This window comes from Astyanax mexicanus, chromosome 13, assembly GCF_023375975.1.
Source record: "Astyanax mexicanus isolate ESR-SI-001 chromosome 13, AstMex3_surface, whole genome shotgun sequence".
NCBI classification, from domain to species: domain Eukaryota; kingdom Metazoa; phylum Chordata; class Actinopteri; order Characiformes; family Acestrorhamphidae; genus Astyanax; species Astyanax mexicanus.
Window position 1 is genome coordinate 27,249,423 of NC_064420.1, and position 20,577 is coordinate 27,269,999.

The window sequence follows — 20,577 nt, forward strand, 5'->3', positions numbered from 1 at the left end:
ACTCACACACACACACACACACACACACACACACACACACCCCACACTCACACACACTCTGCGCAGCTACTGTCCACTAGCGACACCCTGCGACCAGAGGAGGAACACCTTACTAGAAGTGAAGTGCTTAATGCTGTCCATATAACGATATTTTATGGTATTTTTGTGACGCTACTGCAACAAAATAAAAATGTAATTGTATTATTGCATATAATATAATATGGCACACCCCTAATTGATTTATTAAAAAAAATAATAATAAGATTTGTAACAGAAGTCAATGATACAGAATGTCATGATAATAATAATAATGCACTCCACAAATCTCCATAAATCCAGGATTAAAGTAAAATAAATGATACTGAACAGATATAATGTGCCTCTATTAGATGTATAATAGGAAATAAGAACAGTGTGAATTGATATATGATATACATATGTACATAGTATCATAATAGTATGGTGTTTTTTGGCAGGAATGCCCTCTCTCTCTCCATCCATTTATTGCAACAAGTGGGAACTAACACCAACACATTTTCTCAACTTCTTTGCTAAATTATTATGACTAATCACAGACACAGCAGTCTGAGGTCCCCAGCTTCTGCTTTTGGTTTCTACCACAGTTTGTTTCAATAGAAGTGCGGTTATGAACGTGACAGAGAGGCTCGAAACCAGTGTTTCTATTTTGATACATATTTTTCAATATAATTTACAACACATACTTGTAAAAATTTTTTTTGCAATATAAGGAGCACTGGATTATAAGGTGCACTATCAATAAACATCTATTTTCTGGTCTATTTTCATACATAAGGTGCACCAGCCTATAAGTGCATTATGTGACGCTAACAAACATCTCATGTTGCTAAAAAAAAATCTGTAGGTTTGACTGTTTACCCATTACACAGACAAAATAATCAAACACGAAGTCATACTCAGCAGTAAAGAAAATGGTAAATTGTTCTTGTGTCCAGGGAGTCAACCATTACTCAAAACATAAATGATTTCCCCAAGAGTAGGTACCAATGGTGGACAAGACTTCACACTCAAGGTGAGTGAGGACAAGACTTCACACTCAAGGTGAGTGAGGGGTTGTGTGGACACACCAACTATGCAAATAACTGATGTGACCCAATAGGAAAACTTGACTTTTTGTATAATGTACTAAGAAATGGTAAGTAAAGTTTACCTCACTTTTTTGTGTGTCTCAGCTGTTCAGTGCAGGTCGTATTAAATGTCAGGGTCCTCAGAATTCTTTCAATGAAGCGTGGAGCTGTTTTAAGTCTGTTAATAGTGTAAAACAGTGATTTCTTTGCATGGGCAAAGCTATGCTCCTATCGCTAACATTTTAAGCCCTTTGGTAGCATTGGTTAAAAGTGCTGTGTTTCAGATTGCTGGGGATAAATGAAGGTTGGCTATCTGACATTTTACTTGTTATCATGTTTCATTACATCCCAACTCCATTTTACACCACATTTCTCCTTTAACCCACCGTAAAGCGTTACTGCACCTTTAGCATGTTCCGTTACAAGAACTGAGATTAATTAAACCCTGCTTCAGCCTTTTGTATGTATTTTTGGTCGAAAATAAAATAAGACTTCTTCTCAAAGTCAGAAGTGTGACCAAACAGAAAGCAGAACAAAAAATGCAGAATCAAACATTGGCTTTAAAAAAAAGTACCTAAAATGTAGTGTTTGACGTATTAAAGTAAAAAAAAATTAACTTCAAGCAAAAGAACTGCGTTATGGGTGATTCTTCATTTGAATCAGCATCAGAAATGAAACTAATCCCTAAAATATAAATTAGGAAATGTTGGTTTCTTTCTATCATAAGATTCCTGAATATAAATAAAACTATACTCAGAATTTAGCTATTAGCATATTACAGGGAAAAAAAGAAAGTACATCACTGACATTCAGTTTCCTCTTTTATATAAGAATGCTACATTTGAATTGTGTTACACAGATGGCAGGCTGTAAGGTTAGAAATCTTGCTTCAATTCAGTAAAAAGCATTACCAACTAAGTTTTTCACTTACCTGTACACCTGTACTTATGTCATATGACAATAAATATGTGTTGATTTTATTTTTAAAGACACCTTTTTTGTAGAAAAACCTTAACTAACAAGTCAAAACCAAAACTAATGAATAAATTAAATGTGATTATTCTTGAGCGATAGCTTAACTTTCTTAATTGGGGAGAGATTTGAAGAAGATCCAGAATGCCTACAACTAATTATATACTAAATACACTCATCGTCAATAAAGAGTTGCACCCAGTAGGAAGTGTTGGTTTGCAGTACTTTTCAAAAGAAAGATACATGTTACCAGAATTGATAAACAATTGAAAATCTAGAATGATATTGGTAATATTTATTGAGCTACACATACAGTAGTGTTTCTCATCATAGGGTTGGGTCACCACCATGTTTGCTAACAACATACCAGACATCTTGGGTTGGAGTTGTAGAGGTTCCTAATGGTGTCCCGCGATAATCCAATCATCCCATGCAGCTTGATTATTTATGCAGTTCCTGATGATTTTGTGGTAGGGTTAGGTTGCTAAACACCTGGATCATATTTTCTTGTCATTTTTTACTCAAAATCTTTTAATAAAAAGTAATAATGGAACTGTGGTATAATCGCAATAATACACTCAAGGTTTGTGCATAACGTTTAATAATGGCACTGCTGTGCTGATCTGCGGCACACTCCTGTGCACGTTATACACATTATAGCACTCCCTCTTTTGTATTATTGCTTAAGTAATGTTTACTAAAAACTTTGGTTAAATAGAATAAAACACTGTAGTAGTTATGCCTAATTTGAAAGTAGATTTTAGTGTTTCTTATTCTTTGTTAAATTGCTTTGCATATTAATTTTTCTTCGAAAGTTATGATCAAACAAGGAAAACGACACAGCAAACAACCAACACAGAGTTAGCAGCACAGAAAAGAATGCTTGATCTTACAGCCTACAACACAGAGACCTAGCAACTAATCTTTTACATTGGCTACAAGTTTACCTAAGGTATCCCAGAGGGAATCACTACACACTGATGGTGAGTGTCACGAAATTGGAGGACACACCCAGCATGCAAATAGACTGTGCCAGAAGCCAATGGAAAAGATACTGCCAATGGCAACAGACTAAACTCAGTTGTTATAAGTTTATTCAATTCAAAGATCCCCGTGAGAATGTGTATGTGCCCACAAATGTCATGTATTATGATCTAATATAATTGTTTTATTACAATAATAGTAATGCGTCTTTGATTTACCATAGTGTAATTCATAACAAAAAAAATATGGAAATAGAGAGATTTAAAAAGAATAACGCATGTATTTTTGAATATGTAAATCTCAATCCTACACATGATTTATATCGTTAAAATCATTATAAAATCATTATAGGGACTAAACCCATCAAGATCATCCATTTTCTAACGCATTGTAGGTTTTATACTGAACATAGCATCACATTTATTGTAAAAAGTAACACAATATAGACATATTTTGGACATAAACAACACATAACACATGCACCACAGTCAGAACACAGTGAAATCACAGTGATATCACAGTGAGATCACAGTTACAGGGGTGAGGACGGGTTAAGGATGAGCACAGATGAGTGTTTTGATTAGTCAGATTTATTTTGGGGTCACTGTGTAGGGCTGGCTTTGTTTTGAGGATAAACAGTACAGGACTGGGTTTCCCAAAATCATGACAGAACAAAGGTGGGTGAGCGAGCATCACACTGAGCACTCTCTCTCTCTGCCAGTTACGATGATCTTAACATTGAGATGCTTTTAAGAAACAGGCAGCACAGAGCTGTCTAAAGAAGATACAGCTGAGGCTCCCAAAGGGCTCAGCTGAAGGCTACTGCATATGAAACAGAGAGAGAGAGAGAGGGTGGGGGGAGTTCAGGATCACACTGTCAGGAGCTCTGGGAAGTGTGTGTGTCCGTTTGAGTGTGTGTGTGTTTGGATGAACACACTTTCCACAGAAGCATCCAGGACCAGCCTTACAGCCAATCCCCCCACAGCATATCATAATAAAAACACAGCCACTCCCTCTGGTCTACTACCTAGTCTATTCCACACCCACAGAGTAAACCAACTCAACTGAGTGTGTTACCCTTCACCACTCCCTCACCATCAGTGTGCAGTCTTGCCAAAAATAACTACCTTCCTTTGAGTTTTTAATAAACATATCTACAAACTCCAGAATTGTGCACACTTTCCAGAAAAAGACACCTAAGTTTGCTTATACACACACAAAAAATTATTAAACCAGTAATAAAAAAATTAAGAATTAAAAGAAATAATTGTATGTTGCAAATTTAAAAGAGAAAAAATATATAGCAAATTTATATTTCTAAATATACTTGGTTACGTTATTATCCTTTGCAGTTATTTGAAAATTATTTTAGTTTGGATTTTTCCGTCATCAGTAGTTTGTTTTTGTGGATTTTCTGTGGATTGTTTTGTGTTAAAGACTTTTGCTACTGAAATCTCTGTTTGCTTCTGCTTTAGTTTTTTGCTTCTGAGTTTTGGCAGTTTTCCCAGGTGGGCGGGGCTTAGAAGAATGGTTTTGATGGTTTTGACTGTCTGCTACGGCTCTGCTGGTACACTGCAGGTGGCAGTGTCGCGAAAACATAGGGTCCTAGAACTGCGGTCCTGAAACTGCAGGGTTCCCCACTGCTGCAGAGATCAGCCGGGGACTCTTTTCGGCGCAACGCCAACAAACTCTGGCCGTAACTATACAGCGTATTAAACACAGCTGAGCCAAATAACGAACTAACTGCCCTTACTGAGGAGAGCTGAGAGTGTCACAGCATTAAATCACTAAAACAGGTCAGTGATACTCCAGAACCAGCTGTAACACGTTTTAATATTTACCGTCTTTATTATCAGTGAAATAAATTGGTGTTTCTGATTCGTTGTCGCCTCAGTGAGGGCAGGTAGTTAGTTGTTAGTTTATTATTTGGGTCAGGTGTTGTAATTATTATGAACTAATGACCGTAATTAAATACTAAACCCTTCGGGTAAGCGCTGCTGAACTGAGAGCCATTTTCTCTTATTATCTGCCTTTTAAAGGTCTAACACAGACTACACTGCTCAACATTACCGAAAAAAAATTCACCTGTTTAAATGCTTTAATGATCCTCTGGGAAGAAGCATAATAATCCAAAACACAATCTGACCGGAGTTCGCTGTTGTTATGCTGAATCCAGTCCGGTTTCATTTCCAGTCGCTGTGCTGTGACGTCAGTTAAGCATTAGCTTAAAGTTAGCATTTTTCTAATTACTACCCTTAAATGATCTCGAAATTCTGAGGATCCAGTGATATTTAGGAAGTAAATGTACACAGAATAAAACGTACAGGGTTCTGAACATATTTATTTACCACAGAATGTGACAGAGGCCAGTTTTTGAAAAGCCCATTCAAATTCCTTGTTTACTTGAACTGCTTGGACACGGAACTCCAAATATGGGCATAAACAACATGGCGCCGACTACAAAATGAGGACACGACTTCAGTGGTCTATTGATAAGGGGTAGAATAGATGGTTGAGCTGGAGAGAGAGAAAATGTTGAGAGGGCTGAAATGATCTGAACTGAACAAGACTGAATACTCAAAAAGTATTAATGAAAGATTATTATTTGTGTATGCCCATAGACTGTGTATAGCTGGACAGCTGGTCTCTCAAAAGTGAAGCCACCATAGTTTGGGCGCCCCCTGCTGTTCAGTTGCAGAAAGCTGTGTAACCCCACCCATCCCCATAGGTTTCAAAGGCAAAACAGACAACTTCAATCACGTTTTTTTTCCAATATACTGTAATTCTACCTCCATTATTTAAATGCAACAGCTAGTGTAACCTCTGCTTATATTGTCAATTTTTTATATTCCCACAGAATGTGTTTTTTTAAAACGTTATTCAGCTCTATTCTAAAAGGTGTGGTTATTGTAAAAGGGCTGGGTTACACCTAGCCGTGGTGGGACCAATGACTGTATGGGTGGGACCATAGACTGTGTGAGCTCTGTGGAGGCAGCCCTCAGAGGTGGGTTTATTTAAATGAGTAGGCTGTCTCTCCACAGTCTTTCTCCCTCCTCTGGTCTTTACTGCGCAGACTCAGGTTTCAGGATCGCCAACATGGCGGAAGATTTTGGCTTCATTTTCATTGAATGAATGGGAACAGGGACACGGCGTCCATCTTTTTTACAGTTTCTTTTTAGGCCCGTAAGTACTAATATTTACTTATGGAATATATGTGGTCCATGTTCTTTTTGTAAAAGCACATGATACTATTATTTCGGTCACCAACAGTCATTTTACAGAATTTGTGCACCCTTTATTCATTTTTAAATTAATTAAATAAAAAAAGATATATCTCATATAAGAGAGGGCATTTCTAAATTTATTTAGGTTGTATTATAAGAATTCCATATGTAGGAATGTCCACAACATTTTAGTGTGAAGAAAAGTAGACCTATCAGATTCTAATTATCTAATTGTTGTTTGAAAGAGATTTTCAAGTGGTTATTTTAGATTTTTTTTTTTTTTTTAAATCCAAAACTTAACAGGTATGCACATCAACCACACAAACAAGCATTATTTACATTAAAATAAAAACACCCCATGGAAGGTAGCCCTGGTGGGCAAGACTTCACACCTATGGTAGGTTAGGATTAGGGGACACGCCCATTAGAGAGTTTAATCACGCTCCTCAACACCTTGGAGTAAACTCTGAAATACTACACTACTGAGATTGACCAGTACGCGTTTTGAATAAGTAACAATATGTGTTATTGGTTTCAGAGTTGAAAAAATATAAAAATTTAAAAGTTTAATTTGGAAGAGTTAGAACAATCAATTGGCTCCCATTCAGTGGAATGGCTCTGATATGCGCTCTTTGCACAACTACTTCCGCATTCTCATCAGTGCTGCTCCAGCGTTTCCTGTTTGGCTATTCCAATACACTCGTTATGGCAGTATTATCAGCTGGTGTTTACAAGAGCTTCTAAAAATTAACCTCAACGTCAAGGAGACCAGTAAAGCCTACCACTAGAAAACTAGAGAAAGGCTTTAAACTATATGCCTATAAACTATATCATACCTACACAGTACAAAGTTTTTTTTTCTTATATTTTACGTTAGCCCACATAGCTCAGCATTAGCTAGTATAGCTAACTAGCTTGCTAGGTGCATTATTGATAGTTAGTTTCTCCTGTTATCAAATGGAAGTCTAATAATGCTAGCTATAATAATAATAATATCAAGCTATACTAATAATAAAAACGCTAGCTATATTAGTAAAAAATAAGAATACAAATGCTAGCTATAATATTTTAATAATATTATTAATAATAATAATAATAATAATAATAATTAGCTATAATAATAATAATAATAACAACAATAATAATAATAATATCTCGCTATAATAATAATAATAATAAAAATGCTAGCTGGTGGATCATTCAGGCAAGTACGCTGATCTCCTCTCCCAAATACATGGAGCCTGGGTGCTGTAACGTTAATTATTCCATTTAAAAAGCAGTGGCACTGCATGCTTTGCCAGTCGTCTCCAAGCTTCTGACGTTTCTGGTTTAACCAGGTAGTCTGGTATGAAATGTTTGCTACAGACCTTTAATACGGCGAAATGGTAAAGTGGTCCCGAATAATGTTCATTAGCCACTGTTTATTAGATTTATTAGCTTAAAGCTACCTTAAAACTTAGCAGACGCCGTGCAAAAAGGAACACAACAGTGCTGAAAACGGCTTGAAAACTTCACGCTGGATACTCATTTTGACCTCTCGCTATGTAAACAATACAACCGGAAACGTCCGAGCCGCATTATTTGAAAACGGAAATGCGTCAGAGCCATGAGTGCAAGGAGCCCATTGCGGGTCACGTGATTCTCCGTTTGGACTGTGGAATGTTGGTGACGTCGCTGATGATGATGTCATCACAGCGGTATATACTAGGCTCCTCCCTCACAGCTGATCAGTCTTTTAGGGCGCAGCAGAGACAGAGGGCGATTGAGAGTGAAATGTGAGTGTGTCAGTTTCAGTTCTGTAGAGTAACCAGATTAACACTAAAGCACTAAAAATGATCATTTTATACAATATTACTCAAATAATTTATGATACATAATATATTATAATTCCTGAAATTTAAATATTTTTGTTAAAATCTTTAGTAGTATACTAAAAAGAATGTATCACATGCCATTTATGTGTTGAGAGAGTGAGACTTGGTCTGTTCACAAAATAAATATTTGAGATTATGTAAATAGTTAAATGTGTGTTTTAACAAAAAAATAATTGATTTCAGTAATATTGTATAAATTAAGTAATTTTAATGAGGTAATATTGCATGCAGAAATTAAGTAAAGGTTACTAAAAGAAAGGATTGATTCAGCAAAAATAAATTAAGTAGAGTTTACAAAAAGAAAGTTCAGTTCACTTATTTACTCTATATAACATTTAAGTCTTGAAACCGAGTTGAAGTTTCTTAAATTCATCTGAAATTAAAATTACTTTAAAAAAAAGCAAAGGCAGACAGTAAATTTTAGTCTTCATTTGTTCAGTGTATGAAGAAGCTGTTTTATAAACCAGTCTTAGGGTCAAGCATTTGTGTACCACACATCAACCACCTAGCATCACCTTAGCAACCATCTCACAATCACTTAAAAAACACTGTTGCAACTCCTTAGCAACCACATAGCAACATCTTAGCAACCACCTAGATTTATCATTGAAACCCCCTCTTGCAGTTTTTGCAGGAACTGCAGACTAGTTGTCATGCCTGCTTACACAGTAAAATGCTTGAAAGAAAAGCTCAGTGATTTAAACTCGGTCAGTACTGAACATAATGCTGCATTTCAGGCAGGTTAAATAGGAGAGAGAGAGTTTTACTTTCCAACAGCTGTACATTTTTTAACCAGACTGTGTTTTCTTCTCCACTTTCCAGATGTTTGACCAGCATAAAATGGACTTTTCTGCTTTAATGGCAAAACCAATAGGCACAAAGGTGTTTGTACCTGACAAATCATCCGTGCAGTTCTTCCGGGGCAAACTAGGACAGAGTGTAAGTATCCGAATAGAAAGTATTTAGAACTTAATTCACACCTATAGTTTGTTTTCTCTGGTCTGAATCATTTGTAATCATTTGATTGTGTAAATCTGATTCATTTAATACTTGGTTAGGATTGTTTTCACAGTATTCACACTGGCCAAGTGTGATTTAAAGAGAGCTTTAACTGGACTAAGAAGTGCAGGTGTGAAAAAAACACTCTTAGATTAGATCAGAAATGAACTAATTAGATTACATAATCCAGTGTTTGGGATGGTTCTTGTTGGTGGAGTAATGCTGTTGGTGTGAAATCTCACACAGATATTAAATATATTGTGCTCATTTGTTTTCACAGCTTTATCCTAAAAGAAAGGATTTTGACTTGAAAGATCAGAAGGTCTGGGAGTACAACAGCCTGCAGGATAAATACCTGAAGAAGTTCTTTAGCCAACCGGAGAAGAAGAAGCGTCTCGTTAAGCTTGGCTTAATTTCTCAGGATGGAAAGGTACATATATTAGATTTACACACAGTTACAGCCCGCCTTACTAATCTAACACTTCCATATTTACATTTAATTAATTCATTTTGTTGATTAAGCTATTTTTTTATTTTCTGAATCAGAAAGTGGAATTAGAGTGTGAGTTTGAGGACTAAAACTCGTATCTCAATAGGCCACATTGAAAACTATATATAATATGATGAAGTAATGGAAGGCTTATGTTCCTAAATGATGAGAAAATAAAAGTCAGAATTCATTTTTACAGATAATTAATAAACTTAAGTTTAAGTATTTATCTCACTGTATAGAACAATACTAATGAGTAAGTAGAGATCCATTTTGGTTTAAAAGTGTTTAATTCATAATGAGGGCCCTTTAATCCACCCCATAATTAAACTATCCTTTTATTCTTTTCAGGTGCAGTGCTCCGTGAAGGAGTTTAACGATTATGTTGATCACCTGAAACAAACCCAACTGAAACAGGTAAGACAGCTTTTACAGTTCTGTGAATTTGCAGTTCGGTGATTTAATGTGACAGTTATATATTATATACACTGCTACACTGTGTTGTGCTTTTAGTAATTGAGGATTTGTGGTAAAAAAATTACACTGGGGTGAGAGCAAATAAGTAAATACAGGAAGAAGCTCCTGTGTTCTGGAATAGTGCATATTTCTGTACGGTTCAACATAGAGCAACAGATATTATTAACTCATACAGATATTAAATGTATTGTGTGAATTTCTCTGATACCTCCTCATTCAGGATACATTAAAATTCAGCCAGCCCACATATATATTCATTAATCAGGATAAGGAGGCACACATATTGGATGCAAATTCCTACACAAATACATTAGATCGTGATAATAATCAGGTTTTCGATTTGAAGGTCAAGAAAGAGAGTGAGGAGCTGAAACTGATAGATCTGGAGGAAGAGGAGATCTTCGAAGAAGAAGTGGCTGATGTTTCAGATGAGGACATTTACCAAGCTCCAAGAGAAGAAACTGTGGAGGTGAGGTAGCAGATACGCTTTCCTACACACTTCCCCTCCAGCATACTGGTTTTATATAATAGGGCTTTGTATTGCCAAGAACTATATGTATCATGACACAGGAGTTACTATTCAACATATTGCAATATATGTTGCAATACTGCAAGCAAGGCAATATTTTACAATAGATTAGATCTAACTTTAGAAAAAACTCTCACAGTAACATAAAACACTATAATATTAATTAAATGTGAGTAAAAGAAAAGTTAACTTTTTGTCCAATCAGAGCAGTGGGATTTGAAGACAGAGTACAACAATATGAGGGTCGAGCATTTACGTACCACACATCAACCACTTAGCAACACCTTAGCAACTACCTCACAATCACTTAGCAACACTGTTGCAACTCCTTAGAACCCACACTCACAGTTTCTGCAGGAACTGCAGACTAGTTGCCATTAGTGCCTCTATAAGACTTTATATAAAATTGTATCATCAAACTAAAAAGAGTGAAGAGAAATATAGCTGCAATACTAAAACTCATGTCTTAAAGTAGCGGCTCCTGCAGGCTAACAAGTAAAATGCTTGAAAGAAAAGCTCAGTGATTTAAACTCGGTCAGTACTGAACATAATGCTGCATTTCAGGCAGGTTAAATAGGAGAGAGAGAGTTTTACTTTCCAACAGCTGTACAGTTTTTAACCAGACTGTGTTTTCTTCTCCACTTTCCAGATGTTTGACCAGCATAAAAAGGACTTTTCTTCTCTAATGGCGAAACCGAAGGGCACAAAGATATTTGTGGCTGATAAATCATCCGTGCAGTTCTTCCGGGGCAAACTAGGACAGAGTGTAAGTATCCGAATAGAAAGTATTTAGAACTTAATTCACACCTATAGTTTGTTTTCTCTGGTCTGAATCATTTGTAATCATTTGATTGTGTAAATCTGATTCATTTACTACTTGGTTAGGATTGTTTTCACAGTATTCACACTGGCCAAGTGTGATTTAAAGAGAGCTTTAACTGGACTAAGAAGTGCAGGTGTGAAAAAACACTCTTAGATTAGATCAGAAATGAACTAATTAGATTACATAATCCAGTGTTTGGGATGGTTCTTGTTGGTGGAGTAATGCTGTTGGTGTGAAATCTCACACAGATATTAAATATATTGTGTTCATTTGTTTTCACAGCTTTATCCTGAAAGAAAGGATTTTGACTTGGAAGATCAGAAGGTCTGGGAGTACAACAACCTGCAGGATAAATACCTGAAGAAGTTTTTTAGCCAACCGGAGAAGAAGAAGCGGCTCATTGAACTTGGCTTAATTTCTCAGGATGGAAAGGTACATATATTAGATTTACACACAGTTACAGTACAGCCCGCCTTACTAATCTAACACTTCCATATTTACATTTAATTAATTTATTTATGTTGATTAAGCTATTTTTTATTGTCTGAATCAGAGAGTGGAATTATAGTGTGAGTTTGAGGACTAAAGCTCGTATCTCAATAGTATATATCTCAATAATAATGGAAGGCTTATGTTCCTAAATGATGAGAAAATAAAGGTCAGAATTCATTTTTACAGATAATTAATAAACTTAAGTTGAAGTATTTATCTCACTGTTTAGAACAATACTACTGAGTAAGTAGTGATCCATTTTGGTCACAGTCAGTGCTGACTGAAATATATCTAAAATTTAACAGTGTTTAATGCATAGTGAGGGCCCTTTAATCCACCCCATAATTAAACTATCCTTTTATTCTTTTCAGGTGCAGTGCTCCGTAAAGGAGTTTAACGATTATGTTGATCACCTGAAACACATGCCCCAGCCGGAGAAGAAGGAGAAGAAGAAGAAGAAGGAGGAGAAGAAGGAGAAGAAGAAGAAGGAGGAGAAGAAGGAGAAGAAGAAGGAGAAGAAGAAGGTGCAGCTCATGAAACAAAAATTCATTAATCAGGAAAAGGAGGCAAACACATTATATGCAAATACATTACAGGGTGATGATGATCGAATTTTTGATTTGAAGGTGAGGAAAGAGATAAAGGAGCTGAAACTCATTGACCTGGAGGAGGAGGAGGTCTTCAAAAAAGAGTGGGATGATGCTTCAGTTGAGGAATTAAGCCAAACTCCTGGAGAAGAAATTGTGGAGGTGAGTTTGCAGTGGGCGTGGTTTAAACACAACACTAAATTAATCACTCACCGTCTGACACCAATCTTTACCTGTGAACTAATAATTCAAAATCGATACTGCGTTTTTGAAAACATAAATATTGCAATACTTCAACATATCGATCATTTCTTACACCCCTAACATATAATATTGTGGCCATCCAGTGAACTATTGTACCCTAATGTATTAATACATTTATTCTGCTTTATGTTTCCACAACATGTACAGATGCCGACATCAAAGCCACTCCCCTCTACCTGCACTGAGAAGAAGCTGATGAAGGATAGGAAACGTTCCAGCTTCAGTTGGTCACATATCCAAACGCTATCCAGCACCCGGGAGAAAGAAGAGGAAACTACAAAAGAAGATGGCAGCCAGACTAGTAAGTAACAGAAAATGCTTAATCAGAATTTTATGATCATTGTCTTGAGAAAGAGGCGGAACTGCCCCCTCCTGTTCCCCCATGGTTGAAAAAGTGCCCTCTGAAGTGTCAAATAAGAGACAATGTGCCCTTTTGTGCCCTTTGGAATGCCCGTCTCATAGAAAGAAGAGTAAAAAATGACTGACTGCCTACAATAGTTATTTTGTTTAACCTGAAGACATAATCTAACAGAAGTCATGTGACCGGGTTATCGCTATAAAAAAACTCTAATGAGCTGCTCAATTAATTAAAACTGACTCAGTTATATTGAAAATATATTCATAACTGGGTCTGGGCTCTAAAGGGTTAATGGTTGCCCATCTATGGATGTCTTCTGCCCGTCTGGTAGAAAAGGGTCAAACTCTATAAATCTGTTTATTTTTTCACCCTGCCCTTTACGGATACTAATTCCACCACTGTTCTTCAGTATTAAACTATTATGGCATTGTCTGTGATTTAATACATTCATAATTAATCATTTATTTCTTCTTTTGTCTACAGGCTCAGTCTGGTCCCTCTTCAAGAAAGTTTGGAAGGCCGTAAGGCGCCCAAGATCAGCTCCGTCTGCCATCTAAATTTCCCCATTTTCTCCCAATTAATGAAACCATTTCATTATTTATTATATCCCCGCCCCACCCCTTCACTCTGTTTTTCCCCCATTTCGATTTCTTGCTTTCTATCTTCTTTCACTTCTATTCTATATTAATCATATGATTTGGTCAACGCAGTTCATATTAATCTATTGTACTGTATAAAATTGTCCAATCCAGTCCCAGTGTAGGCTGAGCTCCATCCTTATAGATGTAGAGCTCTTTTAGTAAATCTGAATTTTAAAATTTGATCTGATAATAGTCTGAAACACAACAATTGATGCATCAATTTAATTCGGCTATTATAATATTTCATATCATGTATATCATTTGCTGCTCAGTTGACTGCTCAGTATTTACTGATGCTCTGCTCCATCGATATAGATGTTGAGCTTTTGGTATATCAGAATATTTGTGCAGCACACTGAGCAGCAGATATCTCACTTCTATCAGATATCACCTAAAAATCATCTACAATTGAAGATTGCAGCGATGGCTGCAGCAAAAGTAAGACTGAGAGTGCATCCTGATTGGTCCCTGCTTGTGTTTAGATCTGTCAGTGAGCACTGTGAGAGCGATTTACGCTCCACAGCTCTCTTTCTAAGCTACGATATTCATTTAGTTTAGTTTCTGCAGCATAAAGGAAGAGAATTTGGCCACAGGTTATATAAAATTTTTAATTGATTGATGTTGAAGTAAGTTTATATTATACAGGGGATATATTTGTGCACGGGTATATCTATTGTATATTGTATAGGTATTGTAGATGGTTTGCAGGCATCAGGGAGCTGGTATATATAGAACTGTCTATTTGGTCTTAAAGTCACATCATATCATGTATTAGTCATATATGGTTTAGACCAGAGGAGGATGGGTCCCCCTTGTGAAGCCTGGTTCCTCCTGAGGTTTCTTCCTACAGGGGAGTTTTTCCTCACCACTGTCGCTTTAGGCTTGCTCACTTGGGGTTGTAAAAATCACTAGACTAAAAAAAGTGATGTGACGTGACTTTAAAGAAACCACATAACAGTGAACTGACCCTTGACCAAATCATATCATTACCCCCCCCCCCCCCCCAAATGGTAATTCATTTGTGATTATTTTTCCATTTTTCCATTTTCCATTTGAAAAGATCATATTGAGATCATATTGACACATCTAGATAGTCTTGGACATTAAATTTGAGTTTTAGACAAATACTTACAGAATTAATTTTCTGTCTATTTAGAATACTTAGCTAAGCTAATGCAAACAGACTGGAGTCTTTTAGTATGCTCTAAAAAGTCATTTTGATTGGCTTAAGGCAAAAATTGTAAGTTATTAATTGACATAAAAAATGGTAGTGTTGTTTCAACACTTTCTTGACTAATTCACATTAAATATATTCCATTGAACATGTAAAAGCCAAATTGTCTTTCTGGCAACTTATTAATCTGTATTGGACAACTTAATTTTCTCATTCATCTAAATCCTCTCACCCACTTGGACATGTTGGATCACACTGGAGAAGTAGAGAGGCTCCACCAGACACCAGTTTTAAATATGTAAGGGATGAGCTGTGTGACCAAAGTATTGAATAAAATTGATCATATTGTTGAATTTTGACATTGTTTGACTAGAGAATTTTAAGAAAATATATTATATGAGCAAATCAACACGATTAATAAATCAAATGTTTGGTAATGATAGGCTACTCTAAAAAAACAAAGCTTAAAATGTTTCTCTTTTTGATTTTTAAATTAGCTGAACAAGAAATATTGAATTGCACCATAAACTTTAATACACTATTCGCCTTCACTAACATTATTAGGTTTCTTGTTAAAAGTTGGTGTAACTAAATCATTTGTGTTGCAAAAAAACTCTAGTTAAGGGCAAGCCAACTACTCTGCACTACTGCACATGCTCAGTTTTACTCTTTAGTTAAACAGGGTCTGCGGAGCAATTCTGCAGGGGTTTTCACCTGATGTTGGTCACGCTATTTGCATATTGGGTGTGTCCTCCCGCCTCTCACTCACCATTAGTGTGTAGTCATTCTCCACAGGCTGCTTCTCTTGGGATTCTTAAGAGTATTGTCTGCTGTAACGGTCTGGGTTTGATGTTGAAGGCTGTAAGAGCCAGTTTCTGTATTTTCTGTTGTTGAGTGGTTTTAGATTACACGCTGGCTGGGTTCTGCTGCTCTACTTTTCTGCTCTACTTATATGATTGAAAATAAGACAGATAAGTGTTGTGTTCTTTATATAAGTTTGACAGTTATAAAGTTCATGCTCTTTAAAAATGCTTTCTACTATAATTGAGAATCTAATTCACCATACTTAAAATACTTTTTTGGATCAGTGTAATTCTACAAGAAGTTGACACAACTCAGAAAGTCTATTGCAAACCAAGGCTTTATTTTTTAGAGTGTATACCGCACCAGCTGTCTCAGATCTGCTCTTTGAGCCTACAAGAGAGGCTCCATTTATTCCTGGATTTTTTGGATATTTGCAGACTAAAGCCAGTTAAGGAATCTGTCTGCACACTGCTGCACTATTTGATGTAACACGAGAATGTGAAGAACATGCTGTAGACCTAGAGACCTGGAGAACCTAAAGAAAATATTCAGTGTAAAAGTCCTCAAATGTGGAAAAAAGGCATCTCACAACTGTTATGGGCAACAGATTATTGATTGTATTGATTTAGATTCTCAGCATCGTTCAGCTGTTTACTATAACGGAGATAAAGAAAACAGCATACACTGTTAAAACAAACATAAAAGAGACATTCAATTTCTTTAAACTGTTTCAAAAATTGCCTTAGCACTTTCACTTTGAATATATTGTGTCATTACAGCTCAGGGCAGTCTAAAAATTAATTTGTTTTACAAAGTATCTTCGCTGCTTTTATACACCATGGTAAATCAGAGTCTGAGGGCCCTATTTTACACCCATCAAACAGTCTATTTTCACTTCTCACGCACCATTTAAATAGCAAAGATGCTCACAAACATTTCTTAGCTGACTGAGGTGTGTTCAGGTAAATTTCTTAAATATTGCTTTTTTGGCAACAAAAAAAACACAGGAGCGACACTGACTGATTAGAACCCTGACAACAGTAAACTGTCAGATGTTCATTGCTATTTTGGCAACGCAAGTGTGACATGCTTGCTCAATGCATTTACAACTTTGCACATTACACATAAATGCGGATGCACACAGTCGCACAAAAACCCAACTTTTACATCAACAATAAACAGAATACACTATTAAATAACACTGCTATTCCTGTAAATGACCTGCTCACTCATATTCACAGCTTAATCAAGCAGGACTGTGTCCTATGATGAGATGCGCTGTGCAGTTAAGATAAAAAAAAAAAACTATCTGCCAAAGTCAGAGGGCATCTGGCTCTTAAAGGGAATGGCAGGTGACACACTGATTGGTTTATTTCACGTTACGCACAAAACACACCCTAATGATTAATTAACCATCCTGTTATGTTCAATTACCAAGAATTATCCAAAAGGTGTCTGAAACCAAAACAATCCTAACAAGCAGTGTAAATATTTTATTACTAACTCCAGTACTAATTATTCTATCAATATTTAGTGCAATGGTGATCCTTACCTTTAACAGGTAATGGTTCAATTAGGATAATTCACTCATTGTTTTTACTTTTAAAAGACATATGCAACATAGAAAACACAATAGTTTTACATTGAAACATAACATTGCAATTTTGTTTTAGTCTTTGCAAATATTTGAGATCAACCATTTTCATATTATATGTTGATACACTATTTAAGGCAAGAGATTTATCATATTTGAATCCATGCAAGGCATATTTTTGACTTCCTCAAGATAATAGGGCCCCAAGTCGTGGTAAACTGTAGATTTTTGGAGTAACTTAGTCTTAAACAGACATAGAAGTTTAAGCAACAATGGAAACACTGCATTCTTTAGTTGATAAACTCAGATCACTGTAATGTTTATTTCTTTTGTAGTCCTTTTGTAGTACAGGTACTGGCACTCACGCAGTATGCACAATAGTGTATAAATAATTAAATAAATAAAATAATTTAAATTATAAATGCAGGAAGAGTATAGTGTTACTTAAAGGTTCATGTTAGCAAACATGTTCTCCTTTTACAGTGTCGTAGAAGCTCACCATTGTTCAGCCAATCAGCTCAGGCTCCAACTGGACACTTGATAATGAGTGGCTCTGTACCAATTCCCACACTTATACCCTTATTTCACTTTCTGACCAACAGTTTCCCTAGAATACTAAGGCTGTGTCCAAAATGTTAAACTAATACTTAGACTAAATGCTAACAGTTATTTTTCCAATTTGGTCTAGTGAAAAAGAAATGGCTTTTCTCTTATATTTTTCCAATTGTATAGTTGTTGTTGTTTTTTTTTTTTCATTTCTGCTCCTCACAATTTAAGGGAAAATGTAAAAACCTTGGATGTGTTTCCCGATAACAAACAATCTTAGCGATTTATGAAAGACTTTAAGAACTACAGAATTTATATAAGAACAATTGTACGCCTGTTTCCCAAAGGCCCCCAGCAGTCGTCATCTGAACAACCAATTTACATACATTTTTTCATTAATAAACCACAAATGTATCACTAGATATATGCATTTATTATAAACATACAAATGTTTATTGCTTTTTATATACATAAATATACATATGCGTCTAATTTTAGATTCATATATTAAGCAGTTCTACTGCTAACCCTAGAATTTACATACTCGAACATATAGTAATACATTATAATTCTAATTTGCTCTTTTAGCCTACAATACTAAGGCCTGACAATCAGCACATATATAACACTGCTGCATGCCTAGGATAAGGTAGGTTTGGGCAACAGACAACACAGGGATTGTAGGTAAGGCACAGGCCACACCCAATATGCAAATATATTGTGCCAGGAGCCTATGGGAAAGCTGTATGAACCAACACTGTAGAAAGAGTATTGACACGTGTAGTTTAGTAAAAGTTGGTTGAAATTAATTTTTTTCATTGGCTCAACAATCATTTTTAAGTTTTCAGGTTGTAGTTCTCTAAACTCATTTTATTGAGTTGTATTGACTGGTAAGTTCACTCAGCTTGATAATATTAGTTCTTCTGACCAAAACACAAAATCACTTTTTAAAGTGTAAATAGTTAAACCGAGCATGTGCAAAGTAGATGGCCGGGCCTCAACTAGGGTTCAACTAAAATTTTTAAATTTTGCCAACAAATGATTTAACTTTTAGCAACTGTTTAGTTGAGTTGAGGTGATTAGTGATAAGTTTGCTATAGTTTATGGTGCAATTCATTATTTCTTGTTCAGCTAACTTAAAAATCACATTAAGGTGAGTTATTTTAAGTTTTGTGTTTTTACAGTGTAATGCTTCAATTCCTTCTTGAAAATTCTTACTAACGAAGTTGGAGGACTTAATTATGACTTGACATGTGTTTGAATGTGTTTTGATTGGGTGGAAATGGACAAATTCCTTTTGTTTATACTTTACTTCTTAAAAAGAAGTAAGTTTTTTTTTGTTGTTGTAAAATTCAGATTGTGAGGCAAGATCATAAAAAAGATAATACAATTATGGGATATTTTTTTTAAATTAAGGAAGTTTATCACCTAAGCACTTTTTTTTTCAAGTATAGTTTCTAAACATTGACTTTTTCTGTTAAAGGAGTTTGGTGTTTTGGAAATGCTTTTCCTGGCGCTCTGTCTCAATTAACCAGCATCTCCAGTCTAACCCTAGGGCCCCCGCGGTCAGCACCGCACTCCACTGACATACAGAAGTTGTAGCCTTCAGGTGTTCAGCTTTACGATACTAATAGGAACCGTAGCCTACAGAGTGGACGTGAGTGGATTGGGACGCGACCTGAGAAGGCGTTAAGGGAGGAAAGTGTGAAAACGCGCCGCTGAGCTGAGTTGCCAGGTTCGCCATTTTTCCGCCAAATTGAGCTTGTTTGAAAACCCAGGGTAAAAATTCAGGGGTGCCGTGGTCAATGTAACGATTATTAATTACATTTTCTGACAGTTTTAGGCTTAATGCAAAAAAAGGATGTAAAAACTCATTATTTGTTTTTTAATGTAGTGCAGTGTTCAATAAATAAGTTTTCATCCATTTTTCCAATTTTTGTTTTTTCATCTCTGCCCCTCACAATTGGAATTTCAGAAAAAATGAAAAAAAAAAATCCTTTCTTTATTTTCTGATTTTTTCTTTTTTTTTGCATTTTGCAAGTTGGATTATTCTATCAGATTTGATAGATAGAAGATACAAAAATGGACAAACCTGAAAATCAAGAGAAGATTCAACTTTTAATTTTCTTAAAATTTTGTTTGTATATAAAAAACATTTCTCCTTCACTCTAATGAATGGAAAAAAGAAAGATTAATACCCAATTTGCTATTTTCGTATTTAGCTTAATACTGTCAAATTGAATACTGAAAATTGCCTTGGATGTTGACATAAAAGACAGCATAAAAAGGAGCAAGAGAGAAAATTCACAATGTAACCAAAAACCACAGGGCAATGAAAAAAAAATGTTAAAAAGAAAAATTAGTTCAGGATGAGCATAAAAAATAGCAATTTAATAATATGTTATAATTAATTGCTCTTGATATAAAACTGCTATACAATAACTAATAAAACACTAAAGTTACAATATTATTAATGACTGTAAGATAAATAGCTAAATAATAAATCCCTTAAAAACAAAATACTAAGTCGTCCACTGATAATTTTGCCATTTGCTTCAAACACGCGACAGGGCAAGCTTCTAAAGGGCGGGTTTTAGACTGATTTTGAGCTGGATATTTTTTATGGACCTGGCAACCCT

The 20,577-nt window shown here is 35.6% G+C and overlaps 1 protein-coding gene across 2 annotated transcripts; it reads left to right on the forward strand.

Annotated features, from left to right (window-relative positions):
- The first annotated feature begins 4,714 nt into the window (after positions 1 to 4,714).
- On the forward strand, positions 4,715 to 14,814 carry LOC125806757 (DNA ligase 1-like). Of its 2 annotated transcripts, none has more exons than XM_049486399.1 (11): positions 4,715 to 4,858; positions 8,983 to 9,099; positions 9,440 to 9,589; positions 10,001 to 10,066; positions 10,473 to 10,595; positions 11,305 to 11,421; positions 11,761 to 11,910; positions 12,342 to 12,494; positions 12,597 to 12,719; positions 12,969 to 13,122; positions 13,663 to 14,814. In XM_049486399.1, the coding sequence occupies exons 2-11, from the start codon at positions 8,983 to 8,985 to the stop codon at positions 13,734 to 13,736; spliced, it is 1,227 nt and encodes a 408-aa protein (XP_049342356.1). In that variant the 5' UTR covers positions 4,715 to 4,858; the 3' UTR covers positions 13,737 to 14,814. The 2 variants fall into 2 exon arrangements, with proteins under 2 accessions (XP_049342356.1, XP_049342355.1); XM_049486398.1 differs by lacking the exon at positions 4,715 to 4,858 and adding an exon at positions 7,936 to 8,061.
- The last annotated feature ends 5,763 nt before the right edge of the window (positions 14,815 to 20,577 follow it).